The sequence below is a fragment of the Buteo buteo genome, chromosome 15, assembly GCF_964188355.1.
Source record: "Buteo buteo chromosome 15, bButBut1.hap1.1, whole genome shotgun sequence".
Taxonomy (NCBI): Eukaryota; Metazoa; Chordata; class Aves; order Accipitriformes; family Accipitridae; genus Buteo; species Buteo buteo.
Genome location: NC_134185.1, coordinates 28,822,695 through 28,838,136, shown reverse-complemented (window position 1 = coordinate 28,838,136; position 15,442 = coordinate 28,822,695). Strand labels below are relative to the sequence as shown.

The 15,442-nt window shown below is 38.0% G+C and overlaps 1 protein-coding gene across 9 annotated transcripts in view; it reads left to right on the top strand.

Moving 5' to 3' along the window:
* Positions 1 to 15,442, top strand: part of TRDN (triadin) — a 239,720-nt gene that overhangs the window by 39,425 nt on the left and 184,853 nt on the right. For 8 of the 9 annotated variants that reach the window (XM_075046871.1, XM_075046868.1, XM_075046869.1 and 5 more), the window contains 3 exons: positions 5,401 to 5,442; positions 11,535 to 11,672; positions 13,560 to 13,586. In XM_075046871.1, coding sequence (XP_074902972.1) covers positions 5,401 to 5,442; positions 11,535 to 11,672; positions 13,560 to 13,586 — 207 coding nt within the window. The remainder of the gene's footprint in view (positions 1 to 5,400; positions 5,443 to 11,534; positions 11,673 to 13,559; positions 13,587 to 15,442) is intronic. The other variant, XM_075046863.1, reaches the window with a different exon arrangement.

The following is a 15,442-nucleotide window of genomic DNA, read 5'->3' as shown; positions in this document are numbered from 1 at the left end:
CTTGAAAGAAACCAATCAGTCCTTGATCAATGGATGACACAGAAGCTTGAAATGTGGAGAAAATATATTACAAACCTCTCTTAAATTTGCTGCTTCTCACCTGTCTTTGTTTTCAGAAGGAAATCACTTGAGTCCCAGCAAAACATCAAGTTACATTTGAGCGATCCTTCCAAAACAGGCACCAGATTTTAGTTTGGACACCACACGCTTAGTGCTGTAACATAGATATAAACCAAGAGAGGGAAACCACCATATTCTGCTTTTAATTTTCCGTATTAACCATCAATCAGTCAGTCAAGTTCCTTATATGTTTTCAATGAGCAGCCAAGAACCAGGGCATAACTCAGACTAAACTCTTAAACAAAGCAATTCCTGAACTGGCTGTCAGCTCATGCGTGCTCGATATGCTTCCTAGGCAGGGTAATGCTAAGCAATGAGGATCTGTATTCATACTGGAGACTGAAGGAAACTTTCTAAGCAGATGGAAATCTGATGTTCATGTTGTATTGGTTAAATGAGCTTAAATCCCCCAAGTGTTGATGGAAACTGACATTTTCAGACCAGGCTGTAGAAATAAAATAATGTAAAATTTAATCTGCAGGGTGCGTTCATATTTTGTGGAGATCTTTGAGAGAGGATACTTTAGTATTTTGAGTTCATGAGTTCGTTTCATTTCCTTCCCAAAGATATATCTGTTCCTAAGTGATTAATTAAGGCAGCATTTAAACTGGGTCTCAGTGGTCAAATGTTAAGAGAAGGAAGTGCTGTGCTCCTTCAGACCAAGATTTATTAGACTTTTTTCTGTATTTACATAAATATAACAATGGCTACATAGCTCTTATCGTGACCCTTGGGTTTCAACTCCTGAGTTCCTACTCAGTCTGATTTTTCCTGGTCAAACCCACGGATTTATAAAAATTCCATGGAAATAGCTGAAGATTTCACATAGGACCACCTGGCTGGCGTTATTGATACTAGAATGATTTTCACCCTCTGACAGTTTGGCCCTTTGCCTCCAGTGGAGGGAATGCTGTCTTTTCGTAGCGAAAGTAGAATTTGGAGCATATTTTTAAGTCACTCCTTTAAATCTAAAACCCAGTGATGTTTTCTCTTGGGTTTGACACTGTTCTTTGAACAAGACCTGCATAGAAAAAGGGAATAGTTATTTGCAGGACTGTAAGTTTATTTTTGCAAGCATGATTAAAATTAATTTCCTAGTTTTCAAATGTAAATGAAAGATGCCAAGGAAACTGTGTTCAGCTGTATATTTTTTAATCTATAAAACACAGAATATTCAGTGTATTTTTCCTTAAATAACACTTGCCTTTCATAAGTCAGTGCATTCAATTTCTTTCCCATTTCTTTACCTGAAGTTCCATGAAGTTCAAGTTTGGAAAGTATGCACAGCATACGAATGAGGCCAGCTGAGCGAGCTGAACTCGATTAGTCTAGAGAAGAGGAAACTGCGGGCTGACCTAGGAGCAGCCTGCAGCTTTTTGAAGGACAGTTACAAAGATGACAAAGGACTCTGACCTACGGGCTCCCACCAGAGACTTCCCCGACGTTTCTGTGCCAGAAACGACCGTCCCCATCGCAGAGCTGCTGGCAGGGACGGTGCTGCACAGGACCGACTGCGGCAGAAAAGAGGAGAGGGTTGACATAGGAAAAGCAGGCTGGAAACTGTGGCTGAGGAACGGACACGGATTTTGTCCTCCTGATTACTCTACAGAGCTGCTAATGCAGGGAGTGGAATGCCCTAAATTATGAGTTACCTAGATTATACAGAGATTCATGGAGTTCAGTAGAAAGACAACACATCAGGAGAGTTGGAAGTATTTTAGACTTGAACTCAGGCATTGTTCTCTTATTTCAACAATTAACAATTTTACTCTCATTATCTTAAAGGCAAATAACTCCAAAAAGACATAAAGTAGTGGTATATGTATTTTAGCTCCTATGCATTCTTTTAATTTATCAGTGTAAACTTCACATTGCCTCTATGATTAGAGTGCCACCCCATAGATTTTGCTTCTTGATTACTACGGCTTCATGTTCTTTTAGAAGTAAACTGTCAAGTTTGGGAATTTTGACAATTTATATAAGATGAAATTTGTCCCAGAAGTAACTATATGAAAATGAGGTGTTTGGTTTCATCCTAAAACAGATGCGTTAAATTGCTTTTGGGTGGGCCCTCTTTATTCAGTACTTGAAAAGGAGCCTTTAGAACTGAGGGAGGATAACACTTAGGTTGTAGGTAGCTGAAGTTAGATTACATGAATTCAAGCTCCACTCACAGAAAGATTTAAGATATATTTTGTGTTATTTTACACATCCAGAACATGATTACTGTAAATTCTATAGTAGTCTGTAGTATTCAGGCGGTGCCGATTGTGATATAAAATGTTGCAGGAGGACCCTGTGTTATGGGTTGCAGGTGTAAAGCTGTGCCTCCCTGGTGGTTACGTGTAGTTTGTTCGGGGGGAAGAACAGAGATGGGATCTGCAAGTCAGCTTTGGCAGTAGATTTTGAGGAAAGCATGAGACAAGAATTAGATCAGTGCTGAAAAATTCACCCCTGTTCTATCTACCCAGAAGAAGGAAATGAAATTTTGCAGTGTTTTGCTTTAGTGTGTTGTGCTCATTCCTTTGAGGAAAGAAATGAAAGCTTGCATTCCTATCATGTTGTGTTGTACAACTATAAACATGACTGAAATATTTCTAACATGGCATGGAGGTGACATGCATTACAAAAGCCTGAGATAAGAAACTACGAATCTCATGCAGTACGTAGCATGTATGAATATGCAGTAAGTAGCATACTGCATTGGAAGATCTCTTGTACATTCTCAGTATTTTCAGAAATGCAGAAAAAGATTCGTTGTGGTTTGATGTGTGCTTTGCAACAGTTTGTTATTGCTACCATCCTTTCTGTTAGAAAATACACCTTGTTAATTGGCTTCATAATTCATGAATGTATTTCATGCATTTCTTGTACACATAACTGGATTATATATTTTAATTGGTAAATGTAACTAAATAATTTAAGATTATTTTAGTCCTAAAGATTGATTGCCCAGGAATCCACGTTTACTAATGGGCTAATAAAGTGTTCAGAATTCCCTGCCATCTCTGTGACCAATTACAGCTAATTAACACCACCCTAATTTCAGATCCAGAGTGTTCAATATTCAGAGTAAATTGATAGTGATTTAGCCAGTCACCTAAAGGCCAGAGTAAATCAAACCTAATGAAACCTCACCAAATCTATGAAATCCAAAACTATCCGAAAAATAATCTAAGTGAAAATATAGAACAAACACACAGCACGATGAGCTTGCCATTTTATCGTGACTGCTTCAATAAAAGAAAAAAGAGCAGGCTTTTTGTTGTGGATAATTCATTTTGCTCAACCATAGAGAGGCTTTTGAGAGACCTGCAGCAAAGGCAGATCTCTGTGGAGGTAATGCCTGTCAATGACAGGAATGAGGACTTCACAGGGCATGGAGGCACCGAGCTCCCAGCTCCACAAGAAGCAGCAGGGATTCCAGTCAGATGTTTCTTTAATGTTTGTTTGTTTTCTTTTTAAGTTAATGGGAAAATATCTGGCCAAATTGTTCTGGGGTTATACCTATTAATGTGTCAGTTAACATAACAGATAGACCTATTAACATGTGCAGTAGAGGAAAACAAACAAACAAAAAATTAGGAAACATATATTCACATGAACATCTGTATTTTGGCCAAAAAACCCACATGAAGGTAAAGAACAGGACTCCAAACAACTTGTTCTATAATCGACACATGGACATTTTTTTCCCCAGTCTCCTGCATGACAAACCTGTAAGGTGCAAAACCTGTTAGGTGCAGAATGTTTGTTTCATCATTAAAAGAAGTGGAAGTCAGCAAAATACAGCTATTCTACTGGGGGTTTTTGGTTTGGTTTGGGGATTTTTTGTTTGGTTGGTTTTTTTTGTAAGGCAATCATTATTAGGAATATATACCTCCATTTTTCTAGTGGAATGTCATCACACTGTAGTCATTGTGATGAGCTCGTGTTCACAGGAAACTTTTAAGAATTGCAAAAAGAAGAGTGTACCTATATTTACTCTTGTGTTTTATAACTGTATATCCTTCAGTATTAAAACTGATAATACCTTTGAACTTATTCAGGAAGAAGAATGAACTTCTGGCTTAGTTTAAAGCACCAGCAAACTTAATGGAACAAAATTTTGTCTCTTGGTTCAAGAGGTGTTTCACAGGGTCACCAAGTGGAAATAACTGGTAAAAGTTTTTCCATACATGCAAAACCCTAGACAAATCTCCCACAGAACAAAGGAGCAGGATGTAAACAAAAAAGGTGTTGGTCCTCACTGTGCTCACCTTGGAACTTATCAAAATAGTGCTACAGTCTTTTGAAACACAATTTTTACTGTCTTTACAGGTGTCAATCCAGAGCACGAGTAAACAGTTTACCCATTTCAAAGCTCTTCATTAAATTCTTAATTGAATTATATGGGACTTCCACTAATGTACCCAAAACCTACAAAACACCTTTTTTTCACTGTCTTCCACAATGATAAAAACAATTAAGGGGATTTAAACCCAATTCCAGTTTAAAGAAGGGCTGCCTAGATGACATTCTCTTTCCCATGTTTCATTCTGCAGCAAATCTCACAGCTGAGTTATAAACCCCTAGAAAATGAGTTTATACTGGAAAGAATGACAGTCTATGAAGTACTGCAGCGCTGCGAGTACTGTGTTCATCCCAAATGGTCTAGCATATACAAGATGATAAATTGTGAGAGATCAAACCTCATGAGGTCATGAAGTTGAAAATATGAAATTTCAGAAACGGACTCGAATAGGGAAGGATCTAAGAAGACAAATAAGTCTTGCATGCTTAAATGCACTTCATGGGATACAAAACACAAACCAAATTTCCAGCCCATAATGGTATCTGTGAAATTTCTAATTTTAAACAAACAAAACCAGTAATTCATTTCAGTAACAATTGCAGTAATGTAATTCTTTGGTTATTTGCTGTTGAAGAAATTGAAATAATTCAACTAGGATCAGCTATACGTAATGTATTCTTTTCAGCAATAGAATATGTTTGCAACTTGTGAAAATACCTGTGCCTATATTTAACCATGTTTTTACATTGCTCTGATTCGTACTGTATTATCTCACACCTACAGCGTATTGTTTTTCTTCTTAATGAACTCCAATTTCTGCTTCATAACAGCAGCCCCACAGAGATTAAATAGCTCCTGGCTCCCTTCCTTGACTGCTTCCTTTAGCCAAGCGCCAGCTGAGGATGTTCGTTATCGCTAACCGTGTTTCTTCCTTTTTTTTTTTTTGTTGGCCTTTCTGGGGTTCATCCTGTTGCCATCCGCTCTAGCCTCCTATTCCCAACATTGCGATGATCCCTGTTTACCACCCGGTAAAGACGTTCTGCCTGCAGTGTTCCGAATCCGCGCGGGCGCCTGGTCTGCGCTAACACAGCATGGGCGCCAGCAGAGTGCCAGGACGCGGCAGCACCGCTTCCCCCCTAACCCCAACGCTGGCCCAGGACCGCAAAATTCATTGCAATAGCCTCCTCCTGATTTTTTTTTCACATCGTGCTTGAAATAGATCCGTCAGCTGAGAGACGCCCTCGGTTAGAGATTCCCAGGAAATGGTGGCGAGCTGGGGGCTACTCATTTTACCCTCGTAAATGGCCTTTAAAAACGCCATCGTGCAATTATTTAACAGCTCTGCCTTTTTCATCAGAAGTTAAGATCTGTTTTAAGATCTGTGTTCTTAGAGAATTGACTCCTTAGAATGAGGAAAAAAGTACAGCTTCGAATTATTTCGGATAAAATGTCTGGCTCTTTCACAAGACACCACCTAATTAGGGTCTGGTCCATCAAATCAGAAGCCTTTCAGCTGATATCAAATCAATTCACATAAATTCCACGTGAAGCCCATCTTAAACCTACATTGCTGTCCCTGTGTATGGCTATAGCAAAAGTACCTGAAATTGATACTTTGTGACGCTTTGTGAATTTCTTTCTAAATTTCACCAAGTAGATCCTAGTTATAACTACTTTGTTCACATTTTGGGTAAAATGCTTTTGTCCACTTTCAGGTGAGGTTTTCTCTATGGGCTTGATCTCAATATAATTAGCTAAGGCTGATATGAGAAAGAGGCAGAGAAGTTTTATTCTACAGACTGTTGTCTTCATATTTACAATTTACGTACCTATAAAATGGAAATTACTGGGTAATGTTGAGTCTGAGTTTTCTTTGGCATTGTTTTTATACTTATAATTCAATATACTTATAATTCAAAATTAAATTATTTTTATACTTATGATTCAATAATACCCACCAGAGTTTGTCCTGAAGCTTAATGCTGTAAGCATGACAAGAATGTCAGTCTATGAAATAAGGAAGATAAGACCTAAGGACACGTATGCTGATAAACTGGAATATTAACAATGGAAGACTTTATGTGTGTATTGAGTTTTCTATGTTAAACACTACTCTTCAGAAGACCACCGAGTAGGAACAAACTACTACTAATAAGAAGAAACCTTAAAAATATATAAACTTTCAAATTAAAATACAGGTGTCTATATTCATAAGAGAATATTTTACTAAAGCTAGGATAATTTTTTTTATCACAAACTAGTGTTAGGCTTTTGTATTTTATCAAACATGACAGAAATTCTCTGTCTTCATCAGCTGTACCTTGTCAGTATCAATGAATTAGATTATATCTCATAGATCAATCTTTACACCAGATAATTACCATCATTTGTAATTTAATTGCATTCAATTCACTGGAGTCAAAATATGTAATTGATGAAAATCCAACAATTATTAAGTAATTCACTGCAATTCATTAAAAAAAAAAAAAAACACTTTAAAATAGGTTACACTCTGAGTATATATTTAACTATTTGACAAGCAAAAAAGATTGATAGGAGACTACATTCCTGGCAGAGTTATTAAGACTGGAATAATGACTGAAGTGATTTGCACAGATAAATCAATTAGTCACTTTTTGTTGTGCACTTCACATGAATAAATGACACAGACCATGAAACATAACCAAATTTGCTTGAGGCAATACAACAAATCATACTATGTGACTAATCAATTCCTATTTCCAAAAACCACTGTTAAAGCTCTGTCAGCTTTAACTCTTCCAAATTTCAGCACTTGCCAGAAAGTTCTGGAATTAAAATTTTGAAGTTCCCACTGAAAAAAAAAAAAAAAAGGCAAGGCTGTGAATTATTCTCATAGCAGCGAAAGTGCCAGCACAAATAGATCTGAAAGGAAAACCATCTCTTATACTGTACCAGTAATAAAAGACCATGACAAAACAAAATGTTATAGCAGAGCACTGTTGGTGGTACCCGTGCTGTTTTGGAATGCAAGTAATTTATCGAAGTGAATGGTATATTGTACTGGAATTAATTATGAATATAAAGTTACAAATCTAAGTGCTTAGCCAAAGTGACAAGGATTTAAATATGAAACAGCACCACTAATAGGATCCATGTCACATACCTCAGTCATATGAAAATAAGGTGTCATGTCCATGCTAATTTTTCAGGCTTCCTTTCCTTCCTAGTCAATGGAAAGGGATGGGCATCTTTGGAAATTAATTCATATAACCCTAAAAAAGATGTCAGAGGAAAGCGAGAGACTTGCCTTCTGAAGGTCACAATCTCTTTCTGCATTGGCTTTTGAGGGAGGCTAGAAACCATCAGGAGTTCAACACCTGCCTTTCAGATACTTTTGGCTAGATAGGATAATCTGAACTTAAATTGTGATTAAATGAAATTACATACTGTCAACAAAATTCTTCAATATTAATTGCATGTTTCATCCCTGAGCTTAACCTGCTGAGTAACCACTCACTTCCTTTCCCCTCCTTCCTCCTTTGACAGACCTTTAGTATTTTTCTACTACATTATCTAAGACGAACGATTGGCTCAGTCCCTGTTTACAAGTTCAGCAAAACGTAGAACTTCACAGCCTGTCTCTATCTGAGAAATACTCTGTATTCATAAAGGCTCTTTACAGTTTAAATTCAAGATCTTGCCCCTGCAACTCCCAGCACAATAGATGATATATGATATATTATATATTAATTATACTTTATAGTTATAGATCAGTTATAAATTATATATTACATACTATATAACTTATTCTAGCAAAAGAAGTATATTGTGAGCTTAGTTTGAAAATAATCTGTGTTCTAAGGTCTGCCAAGAAATGAAAAGTCAGGCAGAGAACAGCTAATCCAGTCTGAATGTGTTGAATCCAAGACTATTCCAAAAAAATTCATCATACTGTACCCTTGCTGGACATCTGTAAATGAAAAGAAAAATAATCTAAACTACATCACGATATCAAGCTCAAACTTTGTTATGCAAACCTGCATTCTCTCAGCTTCACTCTTGAAGCAAGAGTATGCAAATCCTCTGGAAATGGTTACCTTTCTTTGCATGTGTGTGAGGCCAATGACATCTTCCTCTCTACTCGTTCCCCCCTGAGCTGCTTTATTTCCTTTCTTTCTTGTGTGTTCTGTTCTACTAAGGAAGAACCTGCCGATGTCATAGTTGTAGGGAGAGCTAAAAGCATGGATTTGATCAGTCGTAATTTTCACTTCAACCTTACATGGTGTGGTGTTCTTAAGCATTCTAGGACACACGATTACTGTTAGCACTACTTTTTCAAAATGTGGGAAACACAACAGAAGTTAAGCAGAATATCTATGCACAAGGAGACAACTTTCCAGGCCTGTGTCACCTGCATCAGACCGCAAGTGAAAGTCACAGTATCTGTTTGTATACAAAATTTAATTGTGCAAATACTACTAAAGTGTCCTCTACATAACCCCAAAATGATTCCTCTGAACTTTTTATGTTAAACAGGATTTGCAGCTTGGGCCTGTTAGTTTAGGCATGACTAGAGATTTTCGCCTCTGGACACTTACAATTTCTAATCCCTTTTCATAGTTCACTGTGAAGATGTAATGAATTAAAGACCAGGATATGACGTTGAGGGCTCTGATTCATCAGCAAAGATGGCTTGCCTTGGGGTGGTTGGAATAATTTCCTCTGCTCTTGATCTTGCTCTTCTCTGAGCATTTCCCTTGCCTGCCCGGGGGGACAGCTCTGCTACCTGTGAAGCAGTTCTTGAACTGCTAGTTGATAGACTGGTATATTAAAATAAATTGACACCAATTCTTGTTTAGTTTACAGCTGTAGTCCCTGAGGCTGTAAAAGCCTATGGCTGTAAAAGCAGCTGAGCCATCCCTAAGCAACCGGTGGGTAAAGGGTAGGTGGATACCCAGCGTGGAAATCAAGGCAGCTGCCCGAAGTTAAACCATCCCTGCTTGTGAATCAAAACCTCGGTTTCGCTAAGACCCCTCTGGCCACGTCCATTCTGTTGGTCCACCTGGACTCCTTAGCACCTCTAGTTTAGAAGAAAGTGCAAATGACATCAGGGGTTGGGTTGCAGATTTACTTTTTAATGGCCTAAATAGAGGTATTAATTCTGCTGGTAAACACTTGAGAAGAGCAGTTGCGGAAAATCAGTTGAAAAAATAAAATCTCTACATCTCAGTGCGTGAGGCCAATGAAAATAAATAAATGCCTTGTGCTAAGCAAAGTAAATATTCCGTTATACTATTTAATCTTTCTGAATACAATAGTGCACGCAATAGTACACTAAATGAAGAGATCATGCATATTTCTTTGTAATTGTGTCATTTCATCGTGGCACACAATTAATTTATTTAATGTGCCTGATTGTTCAGTAGCATATATCTATCTAATACAATCTTCAAAAAAACATTAACTGAAATATTTCTTTGGTCAACATTATTAATAAGCAGATGCAAAATAATAGAAAATCAGCCTGGTCGTCTCTGTTTCAGATTAATTAATTAGAAATAAAAGGAATTATTTAGTGATACATTTATATTTCAAATAAAGTTACTTGTATATTTCATTACAGCACTTTTAGAAAATAACTGTTCATACTGCTGCCATCAAAGAAGTTGCTTCAAGCCTGCACTTTGCCTGTTTTTGTAACCTGCAAGTCCATGTGAGACTACTTCTGATTGCTGCTAAGATTTGGCTTGTGAGTCAGAACACTGCAACCAGAAGTAGTTTCGAAGAGACTTGTGTTTAACTTCCTGCTAAAATATTTGCATACAGAAAGATAGTGGTAAACAGCGATATGGTTCCCATCTTGATACTGTTAAATTCAGTGTATATATATTTCTATTGAAACTCCTAGGAACAAGACTAGGCCAACGACTCAAGTCATATTTGTGATCTACCTTCGATTGTCTACATTTGTGGGAAACCTTCACAAAGATAGGGCAATCGTTCAGTCTGCCATTTCAAGTGCAGTGGACAGTAACACAGACGGGATGAGAGTTGTTCCTCTTCCTAAGCAGTGTTTGGTACAGATTTCAAGAACACAAAAGTTTGCTGGACAGAAAGGTCAGAAGAAACACTCTGTCAGAGGCTGGAAAGTTCCTCTGAAATACTATGTCGGCATAAACAGGGCAGGGAGAAATCTGGTGAAATCACGGCTGGAAAAACCGTTAAGGGAATACTTGTGTTACCCACTGGTGGTTGCTCTCCCTGGGTGGGGATGCGGTGGGGACCAGGGACCTCCCTTCCACCAGCGGTCCCAGGAAGGTGGAGCACGTTAAACTGCACATCTTCCTTGGTTGCCACCTTACTTGCCTACAGAAGCAGTGAGACCAGAACTAGCCAAGTATGCAGAGGTGCACAAGTGTATGTGAAAGAAACTCTAAAAAAGTGGTGAGAGAAGAACCAGATACACGTGTTTGAAAGTAGCTGTCTCTGTGTCACAATTTAGATTTACATTCCCCTTCATCCTGGACTCAGGTTTATTTTGGCCCGAGTATACATAGCTTGCTTCTTCCCACCCTTTACACGTAGTCCGTGGCAATGATGGCACTTTTCTGTATAGTTAAGCCAGGGCTCAGCAATTTCCTCAGCCCGGACTGGTGTAAAGGAGGGGGCTCAGGGGGAGATGACATGAGGAGTGGGACACAGAGGGCAGTGAATCCTAAGCAGGCATCAAGAGGCAGAGGACCTGAGCCAGAGAAAAAAACTGGGCTGTGAAAGGAAGAGATTATCTAAAAGGATGAATATGAGATAGAATCAAATCTATATTTATACTTTGCCCAGCCAAGCCTCAGAAGAAGAGCCAGAACTCGGAGCGCAGTATCAGACTAAATTACCCACTGGGTCCTTAATCACTCTGCCAACAGCGAGTACAGTAGGATACACTTTATACTGGTCTTCCACAGGAAGGAGGGCTGTCCTCAAACCCTTGAATAATAAAAATTACATTCACAATCTTTGTTTCTGTTAAAGGAGGTAGTATAATTAGTCCTGTATAAAATGAAGATTAACTTTAATCACTGAAGGAGGTTTTGTTTTGGTTTTTTTTTTTTCAAACTGCTTTTGTTTTAAACTCTGCACTCAGGAAGATCTGTTAACAAGCTCAGCACAGAACCACTGAGAATCATTCATGAGGCATTGGAAGAATCCACTGATTGGCTTTATGGCTTTATTTCTTTACTGTCTGACATCGTATGGAGTGATGATGATGACAGTGATGAAGGTATTTGTAATGTAAAGACTTCTGTAACTGCTCTAACTGCTGTTTTACATGCATTATGTTGGCTTACTCAGCTTTTAACCTCACAGACAAGAAGGTCAAACAAAATGAAAAGTGAACGTTGTTGCTAATAAAGCATCTACTGGCTATTCTAATCAGTAAATTGGTCTCTTTGTTAGCTTTCATCTCATGTTTAATGTACCATTACAGAAAAGCTGTCAGAATTAAATATTACTGTTAGTACATCTTGAAGTAAAGAGCACTAATTTATACAAGACTTCAAAGCTACAACCAAAATATGCGTCAGGATATTGCTTCAGAGAATGGCAATAGCTATATTCTTTTAATCAGCAAGAATCTCAAGAACTCTGGTAAATATACAAGATAGACCAAGAAACTTAGAGCTTTTTTATTTGATATATTGATGACAGGACAATATATTGAAACAAAAAAAAGGAAAGAAAAAATAACATTTTGGCTGAACTAAGGGGATTTTGGATGGCATACTGCAAATGATTCAGTTTGCTAGAAATTATGGTTCTGCCATTATAATAACATTCTTCATCTGACATTATCTGATAAATGAAAGTAAATTGCCAGCCTTTCAAGTTTAGAAATAACTATCCTTCTGTTATAAAAAAAGTAGTTCCCTGGTATGAGCAGAGCAGTAGTGGATCATCATGTCACATCGTATTGGTCATTTTGACAAGCGATGAGTGTAGGAGTGACATCTTCATTTCACGGTAGTTTATTTTATATTCTATTTGGTTATACTAGAATATAATTAAAAAGCAACATGCACTGAAACTGACTTCTACCCATTTGTTCATACACTTGAGATATTATCAAGTTTCTACCTTTTAAATGTGTGCATGAGCTTTTTATATTAGCACCATATATGAATACTAATAGATAGGCTGCTACATGCGAGTCTGTGAACTGGGCATCCTATTCTGAGATATGAATTAGGACTAACAGAAAGCCAGTCTCTCATATGGCTGAGAAACAGAAAAGGTGTAATATGGAGAGCTTGCTAAAATTTGAACAGTGTTCATTTTTATCATTTCATAGCTCCCACAGCACCCGCAAGCTTTCAAATACTTGAATGGATAAGTGTTAATGCAAGTAGGAAAGGTCATAAAATACCTGACATACAAAAATTCAAGATCTGAATGTTCACTAAGTGTTTGGAAACCTCACTCCTACCAGCCTTTGGCCCAAGTGGAATTTCATCAATATCCGCTAGGAGTGTGAAAAGGCAGTGGGCAGCTTTACTGCACTTTTTATCATAAAAAATAAATACATGGGAACTCCCTGCCCACCGTGGGCTGTGGTCAGTGCGGCTCAGCGTGCACACTCACCACGGTCATTCAGGCCAACTCCATTAAATTCCATGTCCTACGTGGAGGTGGAATAACATACTGCAACCATCAAGTGCTACAGTTCCACTGGAATTGAGTATTTTTTGCCTTGGATTTCACTGGAAGCATTGCTAGGTTTACAACCTTGTTAACCTGCATATACATTTTATCATTTGGAGCTAAAATGGAACTGCTGGGCCTTTCCTTAAAACATGGAAACGTGCATAAAATCAAGCAAATTGTAAATTGTAGTCACAAGTTGACATTCAGAAGCACAAACGCAGATTTGGATGTTTCCTTGGTTACTGCTGCACATTGAATTTATCTACCCTAGACCCAGGAAAACCTCTATGGCAAGAGAGATATGTTATGAAAAATCCCAAATCTCAGAATAGAGTGCTTGCCACTTAGCATATAAAGAATTTTTTTTTTTAATTAAAATGAGCCAACATGAGAAAAAAACGTGATTTTTTTTTTTTTATGATGATGATATGTCTTCTCTGACATTTGTTCTTTTCTTTTGGTTTAGGTGAAGTGGAACCTTCTCTGAAAAAAGGTTGGTCAGTTGCTTTACTATAGAGGGCAAATATTTGCAGCCTTTTTAAGAATTAACTAGTATATCTGTGATATAGATTCTGTCATTAGTTACATGTCAGTCAACTAACCTTGTAAGCTGTGCTTTAACAAACTCATTAAATAAGAAACTCGAGTAGTAATACTTGCTGTACTGTTTGCTGCTCTGTGAGAATTCTTGACTGTTTTATTATTATCCAGAAAAATCTGAAAAATGTTCATAAAAAAACCCAGAATTACAGAAATATTATCTGTACCCTTGCCTTGCATGTGGGACTCCTATTAGTGCCAATATGAGTTACGTCTATGTGTGGATAGAAATAATATTTAGAAATAATAATATAGAAAGGATATTTAGTGAGTAATAATGGCGAGGCGTTGTAAAAGCATTTTACCTTGTGCCAACACAGAACTCTAAAATAAGGACTACTGAATCTTCTGAAAAAAAATACTTAGTTATCACTGACTTTTTAAAGCAGACAAGTGAAGCAAGTAGGATTTATAATATATATCTTTTCAGACATTAAAAATGTTATGCTGGAACATAAAACTTAAGTTCAACTTCTATTAAATCAAAATGAAAATGTATTAGAAGGCTTGAGATATTGGTGATAGGATGTAAAGCTTTCCAAAACTAGGGTGTTTTTTTCTCCAAATTGAGCACAGCTTGATAATCAGAAGATGTGTAACCAGCCCTATGTGATCTGAATTTGGTATCCATCCAATTCTCAGTAGGTAAATGCCCATATGGAAGAACCTATCACCCCAGTTGGTGCTCAGATTACAATCCATTTTTTTCTGAAGTTAATTGGAACTGGATCAGGCTTCTATTTAATGACACATTTTGTCAGTCTCAATAGGGCATCCAAGGAATTAATGGACTTGAAGACCAAGACCATTCATCTTTCTATGGATGATCCTTCATGTTAGGATTGAAAAAAACTTATAGACAGTGTAGGAAAACATTCCGTCTCTTTACTCCATCGGTAAGAATCGCATAAGGTGCAGCATTGCCCTTTCTCTGCACCCAAAGGCAGAAACGCATTGTTAATTTTACAGTGGATGCAAAGAGTCTGAAGCTGTAGAGCATTGCTGGCAGGGACGCCGGGTACGGGGATGGGAGGTGTCTGCTCACTGTGGGCCAGTGTAGGTGACCAGGCTGGGAGTACTGTGGAGGTACTTCACTGCTGGGAAGGCTTGATCCATAAAAACATTATGGACAACACCATGCTGAGCATTGCAATGCCACCTTCTTTGGAAATGGGTGACAAAGTCATGCCTTACACTTTGCATTGGGACACTAGGCTGTAAAAATAGAATTCAGAGAAGCCATGAAATAAGCTGGAAGCCGCTTAAATTAGTCAGGTGGAAGTGATGAGATGATTGTTCAGACCTAAAAGTCCTCCATCCAAGGTGATGAGTATCTAACTGCCAGCTTGAAATGTTTTCCTTAGTATTCAAAGCTCACAACCCTGCTCTGGAGAGAAATGAGAGTCTTCTCTCTTTGGTGTGAAGGAGATGGACAAGGAGCTGGTGATTCCTCTGGAGCTGGTATCTCACAGGATAACTCAGCCACACAGATGTGAAAAGGCCTAAATTTAAACACGCTTCACCTGCCTGGGCAGTAAAACAGATTTTGAGTGGGCTTTTCCACTTCCTCCACTCTGAGGATGTGTGCTCAAGGCCTTTCCTTCCATCTTTCAGAGGATAAAGAGTCCCATCATTGCCTCCCTGCAAAAAAGCTGTTTCTTGACTAGGACTGATAAATAAAGTGATCTGAGGCCCTTTCTGGGTATAGCTGTAAGCTTTCACTTAGAAGCATCCTCAAATAACTTGTTA